This window comes from Crassostrea angulata, chromosome 1, assembly GCF_025612915.1.
Source record: "Crassostrea angulata isolate pt1a10 chromosome 1, ASM2561291v2, whole genome shotgun sequence".
NCBI lineage: Eukaryota > Metazoa > Mollusca > Bivalvia > Ostreida > Ostreidae > Magallana > Magallana angulata.
Window position 1 is genome coordinate 10,942,553 of NC_069111.1, and position 24,221 is coordinate 10,966,773.

The window sequence follows — 24,221 nt, forward strand, 5'->3', positions numbered from 1 at the left end:
CACTATTAAAAGTACATCCTGTTTGTCTGCATAGTTCGATCATTGTACCATGATTACTAAAGATTATGAGGCAATTGTTTGTTATGATTCTATGAAATATACTGTGTATACATAAATTTTGTTCACTGATATTAACTGTGCATGACAAATCAGAGGCTTGTGGGATTTTTATTCAACATTTATTTACAAAAAACTATCGAAACATTGACCACTTCGCAGGAAGAATATTGCCGTATTATTTTTATCCCCTCAAAGAAAAAAATGTCCATACCAAAAAATTACAAAATCAAGAATGTTTCCTTCATTATCAATCATGACAACGTGATATTTCCTACTGAAAAACCTGCATCGACCTTGAAAAACAATAAAGCAGTGTATTCAAAGACGAAGGATTGTGCTGTGTTTAGCAATATTTCTCAATTAAAATCACTTAGTTGAGTATCCAAATACATACACTGTTTACATATAAATCTCACCTTACTTATCTAATTCATTTTTAAGGGAAAATAATGCCAATAAAATACGTAAATGGGTTACATAAATAAATGTTTACGTTCTTACCATGCAGCTGACCGCCATCTTGTATTATGAGTGCACTCGTATGTTGGAGGCATTTTTATACGGAAATCACCCGCGAAATTTAAAATATAGAAATGCGTCCAGGGAGGCAACTCTCTCTCTCTCTCTCTCTCTCTCTCTCTCTCTCTCTCTCATAATATTGGCACTTAGATTGCGAAAATACCCCCTCTATAAAAAAGAATAAGCTACGTGTGCAAATTAAATACTTAAAATAATGTAAGTAGAGGAGAAGTATCAAAAACTGAAAATGTTTGGTTGAAAGTCAAGTGCTTGTATGGTAACCTGATACACATACTTAAACAGTTGACAAGGGTGGTAGTACATGTAAGAAATTTTTCTGTGTAATAAATGAGAGTCCTTACCTTTATGACAAACCTGCACGGCAGAACGTAAGAAGTCCTTGTATGCATAAGTGAACAAATGTCAATGAGAGAGAGAGAGAGAGAGAGGGAGATCATGAAAAATATATTTATTTATTAATACAAATGCTTCAAACTTGACCAAGTTGTGTTGTGAACAATACGATTAAGTTATTTTTATTTAATTTACCAGTAATTCGGTTTATAATTGTACTTGTAACATATGTTGTGTAATCTCATTTGGGAAGTTATTTGAATTATTTAAAAATTTAAAAAACCTTAAAGAAAATGTCTTAGACAAGCTCTTTCATTATGATCAGAGTATATTTGTAAATGCATTAACCTGTTTCTGAAATTTATTTAAAAAAATGGTGAACTTTTATCATGTTTATAACAGAAACCAAGTGCCTTTGGTTGATAGTTTAATGTGCATGGAAACTTGGAAGAGTTTACTTTGATAATTGGTTCCAAAGTAAAAGTCAAATATTAATTTTATTTACAGACAGAGGAATATAAAATATGCCACCAGTTTCCAATCTCCATTATATAGCAGGACAGTGATGTAAGATTAAGGCAGAGACTTGTTGATCTACACTGTGTACCAGTAAACACACACATATGAACAAAATCTGCTGAATTAATTTAATGCAACCAGCTTTGAAAAGAAACTAAGATGGAAAAGAGAATAGTGTATGTAATATCAGCTTTCATTCTGAGAAAATAGCATTGATGAAATTAAACACAAATAAGCTGTGAAAGGAATTCCAAGAAACGAGAGTGTCAAGAATTATTCAACTTTTTTTTTTTGCCTTGTATTCTACCTTTGGAAGTTTTTAATTTGGAGTTATCTCTCTTATCATGTAATCTGCGATATTGCTGAGGTTTCTAAAGATCTTAAAAACAACAAGGTTTTCTTTCTTTACTTATTAATAACAAAGCTTAACGACTTCTACCCTTATAGCCCATATGAATCACCACAGACGGCATTATTTTGTTTAATTTATAATAGGTATTTACATCCCTCTCTCTGCATCTCTCTTCAAATATCCTTAATATAAAGTGAGTAAAATTACATAAATTATTGTTATTGTCCGACGATACATTGCAAAGATGGAACAGCCAATATTTTCATCCATGAATTGTCTACTAGCTACAATTATTTGGAAGTCTAGTGTTTGTTTGTGCAGTCCATGCTCTCAATGTAGCCATGCTTTCTTCAATCACGGAAAAATCAAGACAAAGTCAACCCAAAAAACACCATTAATTTGTTTACACATTATTTATTATAATATGAATTTGAATAAACATGGCGACTGACTTACCAAACTGAACACTGCCTCATAATGCTGTTGAAGGCATTTTTTTGTTAACATTGAAGGAATGTGTATGCTCATAGGTGGACAGTTTAAATATTCAAATTTAATCATGAATCTTTTACAAATTTAATTTAATTTGGTGTCGTCAGTAGCTGTAGTAACATTATCATATTTCTTAAGAAATTAAGGAAACAAATACTGAGTGAAATGAATATTCTCTTATACAGTAAAAAATCAGTTACATAGTGAAGTTCTAGGGTCCAGTAGATTTAATTCGCTATATTCGAAATACATTGTATCTTTTTTTAAAAGATTACGGCATTATAATAAGTGAATTAAATTTGAAATTCAATGATTTCTTGTACATGCATGGCTACCCTAAGTGCTCAGTGGGGCACTAGATAAAAGACTATTCTTTTTAATAGAAACCAAAATTATCACATTGGATAATATGGGGAAATAATTCTTTCAATCAACAAAGTTAACATTAAAACATTTAACACTATGAGGAGTTCATTATGTAATCATAAATTATGTAAATTTTGTTAATCTATTTTTTCCTCTACAATCAAAAAATTAATATTTCATCCGAGTTTGTTATAACTGTAAAATTTTGTCCTGATTTGTACAAAGTTTTGTTCAGGGCGTAAAGAAAACTTTGCTATATTCATGATTTCACTGTATAATTATTTGTGTTCTTAATGAACAACCTTTACTGTATATTTAAAGTCTATGAGGACAATTTCTGCATTCATTCAGTCAGTAGCAACCATTTTCATCATCTGTCCTCAATTAAGCCAAGAAATATTTAAACTTTCACATCAAACAAAACAATAAAAGTGAAGTTCAGTTAATAATCAGTTTTATTTCATTAATCTGAAGTCACAAATAATCAGAATTATCAAATCTATAACTTATCTACCATGGCTAAATATTGGACGAATTCATCGCATCAGTTGTATGTTAATTTGTAACAAAGAAAATAATTGGTCAGTACAGATGTTCTAGGTTGGGACCACAAAGGTGGTCGTACAATTGTTAATGTAGCCTTTTTAAAGGCTGTCATCTACTATATGGTAAGAATATTTCGAGTACATGTACCGTAGTTTATAAAGATTTTACCCACAAATATCATTTTCATAACAAAAAAAAATGCATAGGGCCAAACTAACAAAGGCCAAGTCTGGTAACATTTTCATTTTTATAACAAATATCGTCCTGATATTGGACAAAAAAAAAGAAGAAGAAAAGAAACAACTAAAATATATCTGACAAAAAATTCCACCAGTGTGACACAAGAATAATTCCACTGCTTTTATCACTATGACTAGCATATTTCAGACAAGCACTTTAAGGGGGTACCCCTCACAACATCACAATGAATATCTATATTTAATGTCTCCCTCATTAACATTCACAAAATTCAGCTGGGGGAAAAATCGATCTTTTCCGATTTCACAAGTGTTAACCAATTTAACATCAATTAATTCTGATTCTTGTTCCCATATTTTTCCCCCTTTTTTTCACCAGAGAACAAAGAAAACTTCTAACAATAAGAAACTGAACACTACTGGGGCTACATGTACAGAATTCCTCGATTTATACATATATAATGACTTGGGTATATTGTCAGCTTTCATTGGAAGACTACTCATGTCATGTGACCTCTAGAGACATGTCATGTGACCAGGGTAAATTTTCTTGCGAAAAAACCGACTAAAAAAAAAGAACGGTAACAGAATCTACAACAAAAACATAAACATTGGCACGGAACATTATTGTTGGTCAGTTATCATGAGTACAGGTACACCTAAGCATATCCCACGAAATACAAAAATCATTTTGCTATTGAATGCCAATACAGTGTTCATTTCAAAAGGATAATTGTCGGTTTTCATAAATAACAAATAAAAAAAAAGAGACCCAGATTTCATCATAAAAAAAATGGTATAAGCAGCGTATTACTTTATTATGGCATAAAATGAGCAAATGAATATATAAATAAAGGGCTTTAAAATGGGTTCTGTCTGTCACAATAAAAGTTGTTTATCATTAACAGAAAAATTACATCAAAAGTACACAATACTAAATAAGGGATCGACTTCAGGCCTAAAAAGTACATTAGGAAGTTTAAAAGGCATAGAGGGGTCCAGCAAAAGTCAATCAATTAAAGCGACTTCTTTATTATCCAAAGACCCAACATCTTCAAGACATCTTAATAGCCAATTTTATTAACAATAGGTTGGGTTGACAGGGGCATATTTTTGAAGCTTTGTGAAGAAATCTGTAGGATTAATATTATCCCTTCCATTATCCTAACCAAGGATTTTATGCTTAATAAATCACTGTTAATGTGTGTTTAACCTTAGATATCAACAATATTCCTGTAATGTATTTGTGAAAGCTTTGAAAACGGAAGCCCATACAAAATAGCATATAAAAACCTACTATTACTTGCGTCTTTCTGACGTGGATCAGATTTGCATGTCCTTTTATGCCACCAAAAAGACGTGCAAACAATTCATTGACACTAGAATATGGTAAGATTTATAATGAAGCCAACTTAACCTTCAAATGTCTGTATTATAAATGTCCAGCTTTTTAATTTCAATTTTGTAAAATGCATGCACAAGTTTTTTAAATTGCTTTTTGAATTCTGTTTTTGTGATAAAGGTACAAAAGATGATTAAAAAAAATCAAATTAAAAAAATAAACTAGGTCCTAAAACAAGTTTTATTACAGACAGGGGTATGACATGATGCAGGAAAAAAACAATTTTTAATGAACAATAGATAAAATACGTCTCGACAAATGGAAAAATGCGCACCTTCTCAAGGAAACATGAGTAAAATGACAAAAGGAATTCTATTTTTGTGTCTATAACACTCCCAGCAAGGGGAAAAATTAACACAATAAAACCTGGATGACAATAGTTGGACCCTGTGTGGTTATAAGCTCGTAACAGGCAGTGCATGAACAAATGGATTTGGTCCTAACGTCGAACTTCCTTGACTATATTTCTGATGTATAATCGTATATAACACATGAATAATAGAATAATAATAAAATTTATCTAACATTAATAATAATAATCAATAACATAATAGTATACAAAAAAAATTGTCCCAACTGCGGACGTCGTCATAGCAACCATATCCTATACATGAAATAAGCACATTCTTTTACATTTGCGTAATAAGCTGTTTTTGCTCTATTTTACAAGACAGCACTAAATTCACAACAGAGATATGTGGTTACAGTCCTCTAGCATTCATTGGTAACTCCCTGTAGTGTTCTCTACAAACCTGTCGTACATATATACATATATATTTACATGCAAATAACTAACAGAGACGACCTGTACAAGTCTAGATTTAAGTGACTCTTTTGAGCACCAAATCAAACTATGACTGACTTGTATAAAACAAGCACAAGACAAATTTGCGTAGATGTGCACACACAGTGGCTTCACTCTCGATAACCGAAAGCTGATCCCAAAATGAGAGGACATTTCTTGTTGAAAGTCTCGCTTGAAAAGCGTCTTTATGTACACATTTAAACATATATACAAACGGCATCACTTGTGAACAAAGTTTGAAAAAAATGCTGCCATTTTTTGTTCAGTTTATTCCCGCCCTTTATTTTCCTGGAAGTTTTTCAGACTATGACATAGCCACATGGGGGTGGTTCATGCTAGTGTTGGATACATGATTTGAATACGGCACGGAATCGAGGCTGTTGTCTGACGATTGGTCCATCATATCACTGAGTTCTTCATCACTGCAATTATCTAGGTCATCCTCCTTGTTGCCAGGGAAGCCATTGACGGACGAACCGTTTGCACTTGTGTGGATCCCATTGGGATGGAGAGAGGGTCTTGAAGGATCATAGGAGGAAGAAGTGCCATTTTCGCCTGAAACACAAAAAAACAATTATTTTTTGTTTAATTGGCTCAATGATCAAGTACCTGTTTTTAAGAGATTCACAAAAAATATTGTTCATTTTGCAGACTGGGCATACTATTCCTGCAATTATATCAATTGATTTGACAATTGGCATTTCATGCACATGATTTAGTATAACACTGCATTGTTCAAAAACCAGTGCTAGATATTCAAAATTTCAAGTAGAGTAAAATAGATTGGAAGTATCAATTCTGATCCATTATTGATTCAGTATTAGAGAGTCGTGTCACCCCCTGACACCAAACCTAGCATCTACCAGCTCCGAAAAGTTGAGCCACTCTTGAGCCCCCCAATCCCTGATATCCACTCACCCATGAGTCCTTCCACGTAAGTGGTGTGGGAATCCCCATACCAGACTCGACGAATATCCTGTCTGCGGGACCTCATCAGAGCCTTGTATTCGGATATCCTCAGCTTTTTACCATCCACAATACAGGTACGTTTGGGACGAGGCCTATAATGGTAAAAGTTCAATTGTTTTTTACATTGGTGTGTCATATCCAAAAAACTTCATTCGTTGGCAAAGTTACTGATTTTGCCAAGAATGGTAAAAGTTCAATTGTTTTTTACATTAGTGTGTAACATCAAAAATACTTCATTCTCTGGTAGAGTTTTTGATTTTGCCTATAAATGGTTAAAAGTTCAATTGTTTTTTACATGAGTGTTTCGTATCACAGATACTTCATTCACTGGAAGAGTTTCTGGTTTTTGCAGTACATGTACTAATAGCTTGAAATCAGTAACTGTTGAAATATCACTTGCCTGTAGCGGTAATCAGGATGCTTTTCCATGTGAAGTTTGCTGAGCCGGCTTTGTTCTTCATAGTATGGCTGTTTCTCTGCATTGGTCATGGCTTTCCATTTGGCACCTTTAAAAATAAAAAGACCCAGTGAAACTCTGTGTCTATAGCCTGTATGCCAGTTATCCCCCTTAGACTATTGCTCTCTTCTTTCAGCCTACCTAAGATTTTGCTGATGTTAGAATTGTGCATATCTGGACATGCTTTCAGGATCTTCCTTCTTTCCTCTCTGGCCCACACCATAAATGCATTCATTGGTCTCTTAATATGGGGTTTGCCTGCTTCATTCTTTTCTTTCTGGGAACGGATTATTTTAGCACCGAACATTTTTCCTGCAAAAATATCAAATAAAACTCCATTTAAAAAATATGCAGGAAAATGGAGAGAAAAAAAAATAAAGAGTTGGAGTAATATCAAGGTAGTGGGTTTTCTAAGATCAAACCTGATTGGCTGTCTTCTGCTGAGCTCTCTGACCGCTCCTTCATGGCAGACATTTGAGGGATGGAGGACATAGCAGCGTGGGAGTAAAGAGGGAGGGGCAGCCCCGGGAACACAGGGCCGGTCATTGAATGAGACAGCTGACGCGCCAACACCTCCTGCACCATCGACTCCTAAAACAAAGAAGCAAGAAAATTTGTCACTCACTTGATAGGAAACCTATAATAGTTTTCAGTAAACATTTCATTTTTTTCTCCTCTATTTTTCCAAAGATGAATTGCAAGTGAATTTACCTTGTCGAGATCTGGATGTGATTTTCCGTTCATCATTCCATGATGACTCATTCCACTCAGCATTGATGTGACCATTGGATTGGCCATCATAAAGGGATACTGTGGAAAACCCAGCGGCAGTCGGATTCCTGATCCGAACGGCCCGATCTCTGAGGTGGGGGTGGTGACCGGAGAGGCCACTTGACGTTTGCTGTGAGCGTGGGCTGGAGGTGGTGTCTTGGTGTTGCGATCTTCATGTTTCTCGGGCGAACAGAAAAATTCCTCCATTTTTTCAATTTTGAATCCCCTGGGTTTGGTCAGATTGAGAGGGATTTCCTGATTCAGGGGGCCACCCCAGCTGTGGGGGGAGGTGGCGGTGGGTGGGCTCCCCTTTCGGAGGTTGGGTGAGGGTTGAGATCGTGGGGAGCCATGGTGGTAAGGGGAGAGAACTGGAGACAGCTGCTGTGGTCGACTGTCCATACTGATGGGGGATGAGCTTTTGGATGATGCATGGGAGATATTGTTTTCACTGCCAGAGACTGAAAAACAAAATAAAAATGAAACTCAGTGACATTAGACCCACTTGAGCATTTGATTTTCTCTAGATTGACATGAATATCTTTTTGTCACATTTAAAATATGAAAACAAAGGGATTTCCTTCCTATTTGGAAGAGGGATAATGGCTTCTATTTAGTGTGTGGTCTGTTATCAAACTATATCAACACCTTGCAAGTGGCCACTTAGAAAAGAGGGCCTACCATAAAACCGTATTGTTATTATCTATTCTTGCCACGGAACTTGAAAAATTGAGGAAGAGAAATATGCATTCCCTTGAATTTTCCCAGCACAGTTATGACAGCTTCCCCAACAATAAAAAAACAGTAGACAAAGATTAATCATTTTTATTTTTCCCTGATAAGATATTGCAGTCTAAGAAACCAGAAGTATGGAACATAGCACTGGGTACATTAAACTGTGATGACTTTACTATAGGCAGGAAACATCACACACACTGCTATCTTCTGTTGGGAATGACAGCAAAGCTGTAATTAGGGCCTGCAAAAACATGATGATTTTCTGCTTAGATTTGGGTGTGAATAGCAGCAATTGTGATCGGTATCAGAAAGCGATCTCCTGTACCATTTGTAGAAGAGAGGAAAAAACAATTTATTTCTGTCTGTGCTGAAGTGTTAGCTTGACCTTCGGCTTCATCACTCAATCTGCACACCGTGTCAGGAGGGGGAATAACTCTGTCGAAAAACTCCACTGCCTGGTCATAAAGGAATCATTACAGTCACTCCGATTTATTCTCAGCCTTCGACCAAAAATAAATTTCACTTTATCAACAGTCAAAAAAGTCTGTTTAATAGGCCTCAAAATGAAATTTTAATGCAATTCTTTGTGTAATATGATAAAATGCAAGTTTGTGTAAAAAGAGAAATTTTTATCATAAAATATGCTTTTTCGTTAATCTTGATCACAGGAATTTTGGGATCATAAAATTATGCAAGTAACTGATATTTCAGCAGATAATTTTGAGAGAGTGAAGGACTGCAATTGAGTACCCCCCTATAAAAGATTTTGGGAAGATTTATTCTCCAAAAGTAATCTGAGGACACCTTCCTCAAACAAGACTCTCAATAAAAAGGCTGCTGTTACCATCTTTGCCAATTAAATGCTAGATTTGCATCCCTTTTCTGCCTTTTCAGATCCATCAGACAAATTGATATTGGCAGAATTTACTCTTTACTTAGAATTCCATTCAGACCCCAGTTAATCTATTACTATAAACTATAGATTCAAACTCAAATGGCCATTTTGAGTGGAAAATATAATAGATACTTTAAATTTAACTTTTAAATTTTCTTGGATAGAAATGAATAGTATATTAAAGGCTCTAAAAACTTTTCAACACTTGTCTCTCATCCTATTGCATTTCTGTGTGACATTCCAATCTTAACCAAAAATCTGAGACATTCAATTGCAGCACACATCAATGGGTTTGATACTAATCTAATTGTGCCTGGAATTACAGCTAAGTGATGAAGGAACCTATGCTAACCATTCAAGATATTTAACTTATGCCATTTCTCCACACACCAACGCTTTGGCTCCATAGATTACGACCAGTAGGGTGCCCCTTTGCAACAATATACAAGGGACGTTTCTTATGCATATATATCTTTTCAATTTTACAGACAACTGATTTATGATTGAAAGATGGGAAAAAAGGAGATTGAAAAGAGAAAAAATCCGCTTCGTTTCAAAGTCGCATCAGATCATTTCACTTGTGAAGTTTATCGCGGGATTGATATAAGCAACAATGGGGTCAGGACTTGCCACGACAGAATTTGCAAACATCTTATAAAATCTATGCGATAAAGCTGCCCCTTTTTTTTATTTGTGGTGATGGAGATAGAATCTGGCTTGTTATTTTGTTTTACAAGGATTCCTGAATAAGTATAATCAATTTTTTTCATCTGTTATCTCCTGCAGACAGACAAAAGGCAAAGCTGACAATATCTTATTTTCCTTCCCTCTTGTGTTACTGTGAAACTTTTATAAAGAACAGAACACTCCTTCTTTATTCATACAACGCATTAAAAGTTTTTTTTATAGTTAATATATGTTGCTTGCAATCTGAATAATTTATGTTTTGTTTTGTGTTAATTATCAGGGTTATAAAATACTCATAAATTGAAAACTATTACCGGTAAATAGAATTAATCACTGCACAGAAATTTTCTGTTGTAAAAGTAAAAAAAAAACAAAAATAAAAGAGAAAAGTAAAGAATAAGAAAATAAATCATAGTATAATAATTAATAAATATTCTAATTTTCTATTAACTTTTAGTATCAATTACTACTGATTAAAAAAGAAAATAATTGAATTTTCTGATAATTTCTTCTGTATTCCTGACAGAAAAAACCATTAAAAACATACCAGTAAAATCAATTAATTATTCTAGGTTTTATGGTATTTATGCCAAAAATATATATAATTATACATAACACTGTGAATATTATAAATAAATAAAATAGTTGATTTTAAATCCTGCACCCTACTGTATATTATTAGGTTTTTGTACATATCTCTGGGTCTCTGTAATCATACAAACCAATTCAGCCTGCAGTCTAATTAGGAGGACATTAATATGGCTGAAGTGGAAGAAAACAATATCAACAATGACTTTTTCTTCAAAATCTACCAATCTGGAGGCAATTTTCAGAAAAATATTCTCCACATGCTTGAGCGACCCGAAGCTTTGTTCTGAGGATAATTATAACTGCGCATTAAGACACTGCATGCTTCTATACGGTCCAGGCCTGCCGAAGTTATTATCAACTTCATGTGTTCTTAATATTTCGAAGGGATGTGACTAAAAATTGGTGGCAAGTCGAATTCTTTCAAGAGACCCTGCACCCCTCGCTCACACCTGCTAGTGGTGAATTCGCTGGCTTTATAATTCATTATTTTCACAATGCCACCAGAAACTTATTAGCTGCTCCGGCGTTAGTCATTCAGCATCAAAGACATTGTGCAAATTAATTCTGATGATGAACTGTTAAAGAAGTAGTAAAAAGAAATAGAATCAAACTCCTCCGCTCGCTCTCTCTGTTTGCTCTTACAAAGGAAACTGTTAGTCTAATCAGTGCTTATACTCGCGATATATAAAACATAAAATTTGTACGGACAGAATATCATCATCAGCTGGTGTTAACTGATATTCTAACCTTCCTATTCTCAAATAATATGATTTTCCACACAGGTGAACTTAAATGCAAACAAAATGCTAGAGAAAATACGTTTTTAATTTAGTCCTCATACTTTGTTATTTTTTTCTACAGGAAATGGACTCTATAGAAGACACTGAGAAGCCGTCTGGGTGAACAGAGTGAAACAATCATTTTCTGACAATTTCATTGTCAGTTTGAGAAATAATACTCTATCAATTCAACAAAGCAGCAATACATAATACACGTACAAAATGAACAACACATGTTCCTGGATTTCAAAATTGAAGATTCCCCATCCCATTGGTCGCTCTTGAAAACTTGAGCACTTATCGTTTTACATAACAATGTAAAACTGCACAAAAGTAAAAAAAAACAAAAAACAAAAATAAGAAACACTCATTCTATGGGTCAATGGTGTGACTCGATATCCCATTTTTGTCTTAGAGCAAGAAAATGAAAAAACATGATAAGAGAATAAATCTAAGTTATGCAGAGTTCATCAGTGCCATAGCTGCCATAGAAAATGATATCTACTGTGGATTCAGAGGAAATTCACGCCTCATTTGCAATCAGTTTCCATAAATTACTGAATTAGTTATGTCACTTTTTTCATATTTAAAGATCTAAAGAAAAAACACAATTTGGCAGAAAAACTGAAATATTTCACAATGTATCACTTTTTCTACCGATGCGGAACCTAACTCCATACAATGCCTGAGGAAATCCGCCCCAAAAAGAAAGACAAGATGCAGACTCAATAATAAGTAATACTGACTTATTACAAAGCACCTGGTCCTTATGAATAACCCGAGATGGGAAAAAAACGGAATTCTCAAATCTGAACAAATATTTCCACATCATTAAGATAACATTATCTTTTAGAAGATTTGATAATCTTATCAAATTTGGCGCGCTATTGTCGAAACGAGAGTGTGTGTGGCTTTTGTTTTAGCCTTTTGATGAGAAGGCAGCACAAAACACCGTCCCGAGCCCTATTTTTGCATATAGTTATCATCATTGTAAGATTTTCAAAAAGGCAGTTTTTCTTTTCTTTTCGCGATATGACCACTTTCTGCAGGTGTTGAGGCCCTCGTTACTGTTTTTTTGGCTGATAATTGCCGCTGTATTTTTTCACCCTTGTTTTGTGCTGGATTGGATGCTTTTCTTTCTTAGATGCTAAAGTGCAGGAAATGATTAAACACTTGCTAGGACACATGCCGCTAATTTTCGATTTTCTTATTTCAAGGGACTTGTAGGCTGGGACAGCCCAGCCTCGAGTTTGCGCTTGTTATTCATAGTAATATACTTTCTGGGGGTTTCCTGTTTTTCCAATTACAAAGATATTGTTGATTATGAATTTTGATAAACTCAACAGAAGCAACCAATTACTCCTTCTGTGACTTATCAAATGATCTTCTAGACAGCACCCAAAGCATTCAACTTGTCACTATCCTGCTCCCAATACACCACAAAGTACCAACAAGTCTCTTGATATATCATTCAATTAAAGATTCTATAGAAATTGTTTGAAAAATCCAACCCCCCCCCCCCCCTCCCACCCCCTAAGTTAGATATGAAAATACATTTTTCCCCTGACATGAGAAATGGCCGATACTTGGCTATCTCCAAAATGGCCCTAATAAAAGCAGAGAGCCCGGCAATCCTTGATCCTGATTACCAATCTTTTTTTTGTTTTATGCAGATTATTAACAGTTCAACAAACACAAAAAACAAGCCATTCCCCAAACAATTTGCTTTGGCTACAATAGCTTGAGTTCTCCCTTTTAGCATGCTTCTTTACACCTAATCTTCGCCAGAGTGAGAAAAACATATGGCAGAAATATAACAATTCCCCCCTAATCATTGCAAAAGCACCAGGCAGAAAGCTAATGTGGGTGAGACAGTGCTCCTGAGCCCTGTCCTGCTATTGTTTGGGGGAAGGAAAACAGTTTTGGGGTGCACAAGAAAAGAAAATAATGAGAAAACCTTAATATGTTGTACCCTTTGCCCCCTGGGACTTTCTGGTACAAATGAAGTTCATTGGCTAAATCCCCACCAAATATATCACTGTAATCTAAAGAATGATTTCAAAAAGTACTCATCAAGCCATTTTCTAACTGTAAATGTAGTCTGACCATCTTCATTGTTACAATGACTTGGAGGGTAGAAAGTAATACTTAAGCAAGCCAAAAACGTTTAAGAAAAATGGAAACAAACAAAAAATTCCCCTTTCAGAAAATGAACAAATAGGGTTTCAGTGTTTCTCCTTACAAGAAAAAAAAAATAAAGAAATTAAGTTTCTAGTACTTACTCGGCATTTCGGCAATTTGTTAACACTCCAAATACAACTTGAGAATGAAAATTTTTATATGAAACTAAAATTTCAAAAGCGAATGAAAAAAGCTGTTTGAATTGGTATATCTCCTGGACTATTATGGTGTGTTTAACAATGACCATCTTCAGTATCACTTGTAAAATATCCTTATTGTTTAGCCTTCCTTGTTAATCCATCCATATACCGCTATATACGCTCTGTACAATAGAGGGGCCCCAATCAACACTCTCTTAAATCAAGGGGTTCAACAGGATGCGGTGGATGTAATAAATTGTTTCCTTTACAATAATAATAAAATAAAATATCTCTTTTTTTTCCCCTTAAGCTTGGCACCAACAGTATCATCATACCCCATTGTACCTGCTGCATTGAGTAAAAATAAGGGGGATAGTCTTACTCTTCAGAGGAATTGTAAGTACACAATGTGTATTGTTTGCGCCACAGTCTGCTATTGTTGTATCTGGTCTATTGTTACCTGCCCACCATCACAATATTGCTAAACAAGGCACCCAACTGGCCAATTACCCACCCCTCATTGTTCTCAAGTTGTCAGGCCGGCTCAGCCTTTAGATTAGGTGACAGTCGAACTTGAGCAACCTTGCATACCCTATCATCATCTTGGGTAGCCATACATCAGTTCAGAACTTGATATCCCTCTGTTCTTTTTTGAGGAGTTGATTCCCTATTTAGAACTATCAAAACACCTACACAGAAATATTTTTGAAGTTTTTAAAGAAATATTCCAATTTTTAGAACTCAGAGTTTAAATTCCAGAACTTTTGACCAAAAAAAATTAATAAAAAGCAAGCAACTTGAATTTTGATCCATTAAAACTTATGACATTTGTAATTAATGATCTAATTAAATAATTTTTTCCTGATTCTAACCAATTTTTCAAAGTGTTTGTGGTTATCAAATTATCTTTGGACTTTCCAAGCTGATCTTGCCTGAGACCATTAGGAAGTACTTTTTGCATTAGGAACAAGGTCGCTCCCACCCCAGCCAGAGACAGGGACTCTTCTCCAAGACCAGGACACAAACTCAAGTAATCCTGTTGTGTTCACATGACTATCCCATCATATATAGACTTTTCTCTCTTGTAAAAGAGTTCTCTGGGTCATTCTACCTTTCTATGCCAAGGAAGGCCTTGTTTGAATGGTCAATAGAAGTATCCAAACTTCAATAGAATATCTTCAATGTATATTGTCATCTCACCTACTTGAAAGGGTGAAATTTTTCTAATGGTGTTGGTCTTCTTAAGTTATCTACAAGAAAAGCCTTTTGCTCGATACTGAGGCTATTTTGGAAGAACACCTCATGGGTTAATTGCTATGTGGGTAATTCTTACAATAAAGCGTTTTATTTATATTTTTTCCCATTGTTTCCTAATCAGCTCGGAATGCCACACTAAAATAAGAAACAAAAAGCAACAGTTTGCTGCACCTGCACTTGTGCAGTATACTTGAGATCACAATGGCTATTAAAGTATAGTGTAGTTCACATTTTATCACAGAAGAAAGGGAATACTGTTTTTCTATTTAACAATGAAATGCCAAGAAAAGAAATTTTTTTGCTGCAACTTATTGATAACCTATTGTCTAGAGGCCAGCAAACAAGAGAGCTGTTCAAACTGACTCAAACAAATCCAATATTCACTTTTGTTTCAAAAGCCCTTAATCTGAAATTTAACACAAGTGATTGCCATATTTGTTCATCGGACCTTGCTAAGCTGACATAAAACAAAAGAAGGAGGCTGTTGTAGCACCACAATGGGGACAGACAACAATGCCGGCATTCACGCCGCTCGTAAATTCTCCCTGCCTGGCATCATTACAATGTGTAAACTTTCAAGTTATGGGGTATTGTTTGAAGTAGATTTGAGGATATGTTTTGTGAAACGACCTTTAGTGCAGGTACCCTAACCTCTCCACGATTATTTCGCCGAACCCGCCTCAGCTAAACAAAGTAAATGGATAGGGTCAGTGAGGAACACAGAACAGAATTTTAATTAAAAGACATAAAGCAGACTTAGATATCAATTCAAACACAAAAAAGGTCCACAAAGCAAATCATGCTACGAGAGTTTTCCCCATTTTTTCACGAGCTTGGCCTTGTTCCGATCTAAGCATGTAGACCTTTCTCTTACTGATGACTTTTCTATAGAAGTAATATATCGCCCTGCCGGCACCTCTCAATTGAACCCACTAGGTATAATCAGGTATTCTGTAACATTTTATCTAAGGTAAATTCACTTTCTTTGTTGTTTGGAGAGTTGGAGATAACCTAAAAGGTTAGACATGCATTCTCTTGAACTTGAAATTTCGACAAAAACGGGGGAACGCACAAAGTAGCCTATTGTATGAATGATATTGATAAGGGCTGAAATTGTAGGTGCCAATGCCTTATCCATAGGCTCTAATCAATTGGAATTGTTTGGACATTGATAAAAAGCTTTATTCCTACAGGATGCAGAAAAGAAAAGGATTACATTTGCACCCTAAAACTACCAAATGTTCCCCTTCTGCCTTTCAAGAACCCGTGGGTAAACTCTGGAGTACCCTTCAGTTTAATCAAACTTGTACACTGAGAGTCATTGCAAAGCTCCCTGGCTCCTGCTATATCCATCCACAACAGGGCCTTCTGTTGGGACCTTGTTGACAAATATAATTGTTCTGCTGAAATTCTGGCATTACCTGGCATTTCCAAGCATAACAAAAAACATATGGTCTGACGTTCACCCTGGCCTCCCCAAAAACAATCATCACTGTCAAACTCCCGAATCATAACTTCCATCCACACGCTCCTAAACACACTCAATTAGCAGAAATCCCAGTCTTGCACTACACACAATGAAAATCTCATAACAGAAGGAGAGAAATTTTTACTAGTTTTTAGCAACATGGCATTTAAAAATTAATTTTTTGCATTGTTCGAAAAAAAAAAAAAAAAATTCGGAGTGAGAGAGTGAGAGAAAGCCAATGTGAGCATCTGTTGAATTGTGGTTTGTCTACAGCCGTGGATTGTGGGAATCTTTATGAAGTGGGGGCCTTGCTCTTCTCAGAGTGGCACGGTTCATTTCTAATTGCCTTCCTTCACTAACAATAATGAGGCATCAAATACCTTTGTCTCTGACAGGGTTTGAAAAACTAAATGCAATGAAACAATGATGAATTTGCTGTTAACAAATGCACTCTTAGGCTGAAAGAACCGCGGTTTTCTAGGGGAGGTTTCCACATGCATTCTCTTTCTCACTTTTTTTTTTCCTTAATGTAAATTACTGAAAAGCAAGTAAACTTTAGCAGTTTTCTAAAAAGTCTCCCACCATAAAAAAGACCCCAGACCCCACAGACAATTACAAAAGGCTCTTTTCATCATGGTGATGTTTAGGTATGGAGCTTTTTGATGTGGCAGAGATTCGGCCAATGACCACTCTCGAAACAGTTTCAATCTGTTCTGTTGAAGATGGAGACGGCTGGGGAATAATTAGTCGGTAATATCACGTGGATTTGTCAATGACTAAAGTGGTAAGAAAAAACTGTTTAATTCCCGACATTTGTTTTATCAAGGGTGATCATAATTCTCTGCGAGAATCAAAATGACTGCAGCACCATGGGTACAGACGATTAAATCACCAACTTCAAAGCCTGCACTAACAATCAACTATACTATCATATTATGTTGCCTTTCTTCAAAATAAATTAACTTTTTTACCATTATTATTTTTCCCCAAAACAAAGTCTTAAGTTGCTTTGAACCTTAAAATATGGGTTGGACAGCTGAAGACATTACAGTGTGTTGCTTGTGTGGGGATTGATCTTGGTATGACTATAAACAACATCATCACATCAACGTGCACTTGTAGACATAAAAAGAAACCCCTCTCAGCCAAAAAATAGGGGGCAACAAACAGTCACTTTCAAGTCTATTTTTCCCAGCCCCAAAACACATTTTTTCCATTTTTAAACCCTTTAATAACAATGCTTATAATGATTGTAAAAGTGAATATAAAAAATTAATAACTTACTTGGCATTTTCTTGTCTTCTGTGTGATTTATGGAACTCTGTGAAAAGGAAGAAAGAAATTGAGCCTGATATAGCTTTCTAACAGGAATACAATACTGAAATTATGAAGTGTTTCTGGGTGCATATAGTAATTGCTTTTTAAGAAGTGGGTAAAAGTTCAACAGTTAGGGTTTTAAGTAATTGACACATGTATCTATCATTAATATGTAAAAGGTTCCGTTTGATTCACTGAATTTTGTTAAAAAGCTAAAAAATTGTGAAAAAAACTTGGTAAGTTGGTCAACCATACCGGATACTTTTAAAAAATATAACAATAATTGACTTTCTGATTTGCTGATTCATAATAGTTGGTAAGTGTTATGGAAGTCACATAAAACCACTTAGATAATTCAATACCAATTGGCAGAGTTTTATATTTGAACATTAAGAATATTATTTAATTCTCAACAAAGAAGCATTAAAGGGACATAATTGACACACACAAAAATCTAATTATCTCCCACGATTAGGATGCTAAAATCTGTGGTACATGACAAGTAGTAAATGAGGGAGATCTTTCTCCTATGGTCGTCTTGTTCTCTTGATAAAGCAGAAGTACCTTTCCATGTTGTTCACTTAACTTTGAAACAATCCAGAAAATCAGATAATTTGATGGCTGGATTAGATTTTAAACAATGGCTACAGTTCAATTATGAGTTCCGTGGCGGCACAACTCAATGTTTTTCTCTACAACTGCTAGAGTTTTTAAAGATGCATAGTAACTATTTTTATAATTCCTTAATGTCCACTTAATATCCTAAAAATTTGAACTAATGGCAAAACTTGCTTTTTTATTCTTTAAAAAAAAAATCTTCCAATTTGAAAAAAAAAGAAAGAAAAAACCTGTTTTTAAACTGATGTAGAACATATTGTTCTTGTCAAAACAAAGGGAGATCGTGATTTCAGATGATCTAGCTTTCATCAATCACCAGCGCAAAAAAAACTTTGATTTTATAATGACTCATAAGTTTATCAGTAAATAACAATTGGAATCTTTTTTTCCCCTCAGTTTTATCAAGGAGGGAGAAAAATTCAACCAGCTTAATGCCATTTCACACAATTAATGCATCAATACTCTATCATTGATAAATTAATGGATGAAAATTTTAGATTTGGAGATCCGTACCTATAGTGCTCCATGAAATCTTATTATTTCTAAATGGTAAAATTTTAAATACATGTGTAAAATACCAGCATGTATGCAAATGTTTAAAGATTAATTATCATGAAACATATTTATAAGGGTCAAGTAGTTAAATGATCATTCCTTCATGTAGTCATGAACAAATACAAATATAACAGAAGTACTGAGATGACAGCTGTACCTGTTTTTGTGTGGACAGATTTTCCTTCAGGTTCTGGAGTTGAGCAATCATCTCACTGAGTCTCTGCTCCTTCTCCGTGAGACTGCCGTCACTCAGCAACACCTGAATGCTCTCCTTCACTTTACTGTCCTCGTTCATGTTGTTGTTCTCGAGCTCGCCAATGTCCGTCTTGGAGCTCAGTCGTCGTAGAACACTTTCCATGGATTTACGCTGCAGTCCCAGGCTGGACTTTGTTGAGAGGTGATGATGAAGTTGATGGGGAGACAGCAGATCGAGCTCGGTCTCTGAGTCCGAATCTCGCCTTACGCTCTGGAGGATTCGTTGTTTCTTGCTCGCAGGTCGGCTGCTGGATGAGTCTGAGTCCTGATTCTCACTGTCAGATTTGGTCACTATGTGCAGACTGGTCTCTGTGTCACTGTCACTGTCTACTTCACTAGTGCTGTCTTTTGGCAGTTTGGTTGGAGTATTTTTTCGCTTTGAAGACATACTCCTATAAAAAAAACCACAAAAATACTTTCTATGAATATGGATTGGCTTATCTTTGTAATAACTTAACATAGGGTGAGAGGTTATGCTAAATTCCAACAAATTCAGCATATTTTGCAGAAACTGTCACCATATCACTTTTTTTTCAAAATCTGATGCCCTAGTGAAAATCTCGAATGATCAGTGACTGTTTCTTAACAGCTGGGATGTAGAGGTTATCATATCTTGAATGTGTTATAGTAAAATATGGAGCTGCACTTCTGAAATTTCCCAAGGACTTGCAGAATGTCAAACCATAAACAATGAGGCTGCAGCACAACACTCCTAGTGTTTTTCTCCAAAATCTGAGAGACTGGGAATCTTAGATTAGATTCCGAGAACAAGGAATGATATAAACAAGAATATAGGCTTACACTGCGACCCAGTACAATTTCAATATTAGATTGCCATTGGAAAATTTTAAAGAGCGTTTGTGAAGAAAATATATCAAGAGAACCTTTTTTTATCAACACTACGCATTACTCTTTAAATAAATACAATGCATATGATTATAACTAAAACTGAAGTTTGGCACGTAAACCACTTCATTCATGATGAAGGAAAAAATAAAAAAATATGATTTATTCAAAAATGATATCATATTCCCATAAGGATAACATCAAATTCAGAAATTACATGTGAAAAATCATTTATGAAAACACAAAAAAATCCTAGTTTTGAATGGACTCTATTTAATTTTTTCTACAGTAATAAAAATAATCATGCATACCTGATTTTGCTCCAAACAATAAATGCAACCTTCTCTATAAGAGGGTGGAAGAGAAATAAAGCAAGTCTTTCCTGACTGACAATAGACTAGGAAGTGTTTTGTGTAGAAACAAACAAAGGTTGGCTGAGAGTAACACCTTGACTAACTACACCGGGTATTATACATACTTCCTTACTATTCCTTGCTTGCCTCAGGCCTGGACAAATGTATCTTTGTCATCTGTCATTTGATCTGATGTAAGTCACCTATTGATGATCATTACAATTTTTACTTACAGTCTCATGGATTATTTTTTGTGGCTCATTTACAGAAAATTTAGAATATTTTGAGTCATAGAGGGTCAAAGGATTTAATTCATGTTCTTCGGCACCAGATGTCAATATCTTTATGTCATGTCATACAGAACCCCTGGTATTCATTTTTTTAGTGTGTTTATGATACATATATTTGATTTCTATATTCAAATTAAATTTCAGACTTAAGGGAGAGTAAAATATATAAGAATATAGTTTATTACTTTGCACATTACTCCAACACTTTAAATAAATAAAAAAAAAATAATACTTTTGCTACAGAACTACATTTTAACTTCTTTTCTTATTTATTTTAGCCTTTGGGCATAACAGTAAAAATGTACTGCATAAGTATTAGATACTATCAGTCAAATTAAAACAATATTTTTATGATGCGCATAACACATTCAGTGATTTGTAGTGATTGAGTAGGTGTCACTTACAGAAACATTTCTTAACAAAATAAATCTCTTGCAGACCTGGCATTCATATGCATATAACAATCTCCTAAATTTTGCTAAACTGCCTAAATATTTATCTTACTTTTGTCCCAATCTTGAAAACTACAGACAATATTTTGTACGACAGGTAATTTGTTGACTTATAATTAATAATCCCTCTCTGACTGTACCTGCACCCTTGTCATAACCTGAATACATGAATACCCCTGTAAGACAGATGTGTAATGGCCAGAATATAATTGATTATTCATTAGCCCTCTTGTGATGGAATGATGGATCTGCTGGTGGCCAGTTATACATTTTACTATCTTTTGCTGGCCTTGGCTAGGAAAAGTCCTCTCTTATAGCTATTGCTTCCTGATTTACATGTACCCTTCTTTGTAGGCTGTAACTGCTATTGACTGTTCCTAACCACTCAACATGTATAACAACGAAGTTGCATGTTAGTACAAACCCTCCTCTGGCAAAATTTGACACAACTCAGAATTTTGGACTTGCATTAACCGACATTTCACCCTCAATATGTTTCTAAAAGATAAAATATTTAAATACATTAACTGATTTTTGAATTATTATCAAACTGAATCCTGTCTACCCATTTAAAATGGGATATTAAGTATTTTTTTTTAAAAATAAAATGGCATCTTAATTTCAATGTACCTGCACATTTTCTCATACTAAATTAGAACTTTATTATCAAAATGCTAAAATTCTATTGTCAATCTTTTTTTTAATATCGAAAGGTTAAAATGCTGAAAAGCAATTACTTGTTTTCAAAATGCGACCACAAGGAACCATCTTACACAAGGGTGATTACACAATACTCTTTTGCATTTATTTCTAGACCATAGTTTCAGTCCATTTCAGATGAGAATATTCAACAATACATCTTTTATTTCTCAGTTTATTTTCTGATGCAATCATTTAAAATCAAGGCATTTGTTCGCTAATAAAAATAAATGTGATAAAAAAAATTCTATTCTCTCTGTTGACAAATTGGCATTTATAATGCATTCATAGGAAAATGAATTAAATTAAAGGCATTATCTCGATCAAGTGCATTTGCTCAATAAATTCAAATGGAGACTGACTTTTTTCTTTCAAATTTCAAATCTGGATTTTATTCAAATGTGAAAGAAAATGGTACTCTAAAGTTAGACAAACAATTAAACTGTTTTTTTTTATTGACTGCATCATCCAATATGTGCCATTTTAATGGCACTCCAAAGTAGGCCTTTAGGTTATATCTGCATAGTTGTTGATTAATTTTTACATAACGAGACTCCTTCCATTGGCGATACTTATCTAATATTTTACACTTATAATCTGTTATTACATATGAGAACATGAAAGAAAAGTGTTCATCCTGCAGTCACTGACATAAGAGCCCATGTTCCGAATTAGTTCTAAACAGGAAAGACAGGCATTGTCGCAAGACGAAAAAACTGTCAAGTCTCCCGACTTCAAAAAGACCCGAGCTATACTGACTCTTCCGTGAGCCGTGACAAGATTCTGGCATTTTTCTGTCCAGTCGAACAGCTGTAAACATCTTGTTTGGTCTGACAGTTTCTTTTTTTTTGGCGGTGTTGAATTATACAGAATGCAGGAAGGAAGATCTACATTATGGGGGGACTTGCCCTCAAAAATAAATATCCTTTTGTAAATATGACAATATTTGTCCAGTAAACATATGGGGTTCCTTTGCATAATGACACAGGATTGCACTTACACCACCAGTTTTTTTCAGGATGTGTCAGTTGGCTTCCTCAAATAATGATGGTATTTATCAACAATACCTTCCCTCACAAATTCTATTTATTATTACAACAATAAATACCTGGACAAAAGGTTTGAAAAAGAAGAAATGGTAATGAACTCGCATTATTTCTGTTTCATCTTTTTATATTGTTACTAATCAAAAAAATCTTGGAGTCTCTATTCTCAGGGGTGGAGACATATTTTACAATACAATATGATATTTAAAAGAAAATAATTCTTCTCGCCTTTTCAGTCGTTAAAATACCAGTCTGTGATGTTCTGACTGAAACATCCAATAATAGACAGTACGAAAAATAAATCTGCGGATGTGAAGTTATAAAAACCCTCACTGCAGCTTATTTTTGCCTCCATTGGTCTTGGGGATTTTCAAAATGTTTGCGCATTATCATCTATCTCCCATACAATTGTGCAGATATCTCTAAAAAAAAGTTGCCTCGTCTTTAAAGTAATCAGTGCTAAACCATGGATGAAATTGTCTGGGTATAATGTATGAATGACAATTACTTGTACTTGAATAAGATTTGAGAATATAAAAAAAAAAAATTATTACGCCTACAATTGAAAGTTTATTTAAGTTTGGAAATTGAAACAAAAAATTGCAATTTTTCAAAAACCACAATAACAAATTAATTTCGAGAAACATCAAAGATTAATTACATATCCCTCTACACATTTTGGCAAAGAGCAGATGAAATGTTTATTTATTTTATACATAAAGATGCTGCGTACACTAATCTTGACACCCATTTGATGGCTTAACGAGATTAAGACTGTTTTTTTGACTGGCTGATGAGCCTCCGAACTTTGGCACACTGACAGAATTGGGTGGGAGGGAAATTGTGCATTCAAATTTTAATTGATATTGTTCTATCAAGCTTTCTCCTACACCACCCAAGAGTTTTGCCTGCAGACGCAAGGAAACAGAGGTATTGGGGAAGCCACTTCAAACGGTAGAAGAGTAGACAATAATGAACGACTAATAATGTGTCACAACAAACACTGGAGTGTGCTGACAAACGACCCGCGTTATCTCACCTGCTCAGGTGTATCGGGGGACGAGAGGATGCAGAAGTAACAGCCTCCAGCCCTCGGTTGCTTGTCGACATTATAAGGTTTATAATATCTATGTTCTAGCTTAAAATCATTGCTTGGAAAAAGCTACTCCATTCTCTCACTAATTTTCTCCTTTATCTACCAATAATTCAGTATTAAAGGGAATACATATTTTATGTTTATAATCTAAA

The 24,221-nt window shown here is 34.7% G+C and overlaps 1 protein-coding gene across 1 annotated transcript in view; it reads right to left on the reverse strand.

The window, feature by feature from the left end:
- LOC128186987 (transcription factor SOX-5-like) overlaps positions 1-24,221 on the reverse strand; it is a 47,924-nt gene that overhangs the window by 9,299 nt on the left and 14,404 nt on the right. The window contains exons 2-9 of the mRNA XM_052856989.1: positions 19,190-19,679; positions 17,827-17,863; positions 7,750-8,267; positions 7,461-7,629; positions 7,180-7,350; positions 6,982-7,087; positions 6,531-6,673; positions 5,980-6,167 (exon numbers count right to left, since the gene is read on the reverse strand). Of these exons, the coding sequence (XP_052712949.1) occupies positions 5,980-6,167; positions 6,531-6,673; positions 6,982-7,087; positions 7,180-7,350; positions 7,461-7,629; positions 7,750-8,267; positions 17,827-17,863; positions 19,190-19,679 (1,822 nt within the window). The remainder of the gene's footprint in view (positions 1-5,979; positions 6,168-6,530; positions 6,674-6,981; positions 7,088-7,179; positions 7,351-7,460; positions 7,630-7,749; positions 8,268-17,826; positions 17,864-19,189; positions 19,680-24,221) is intronic.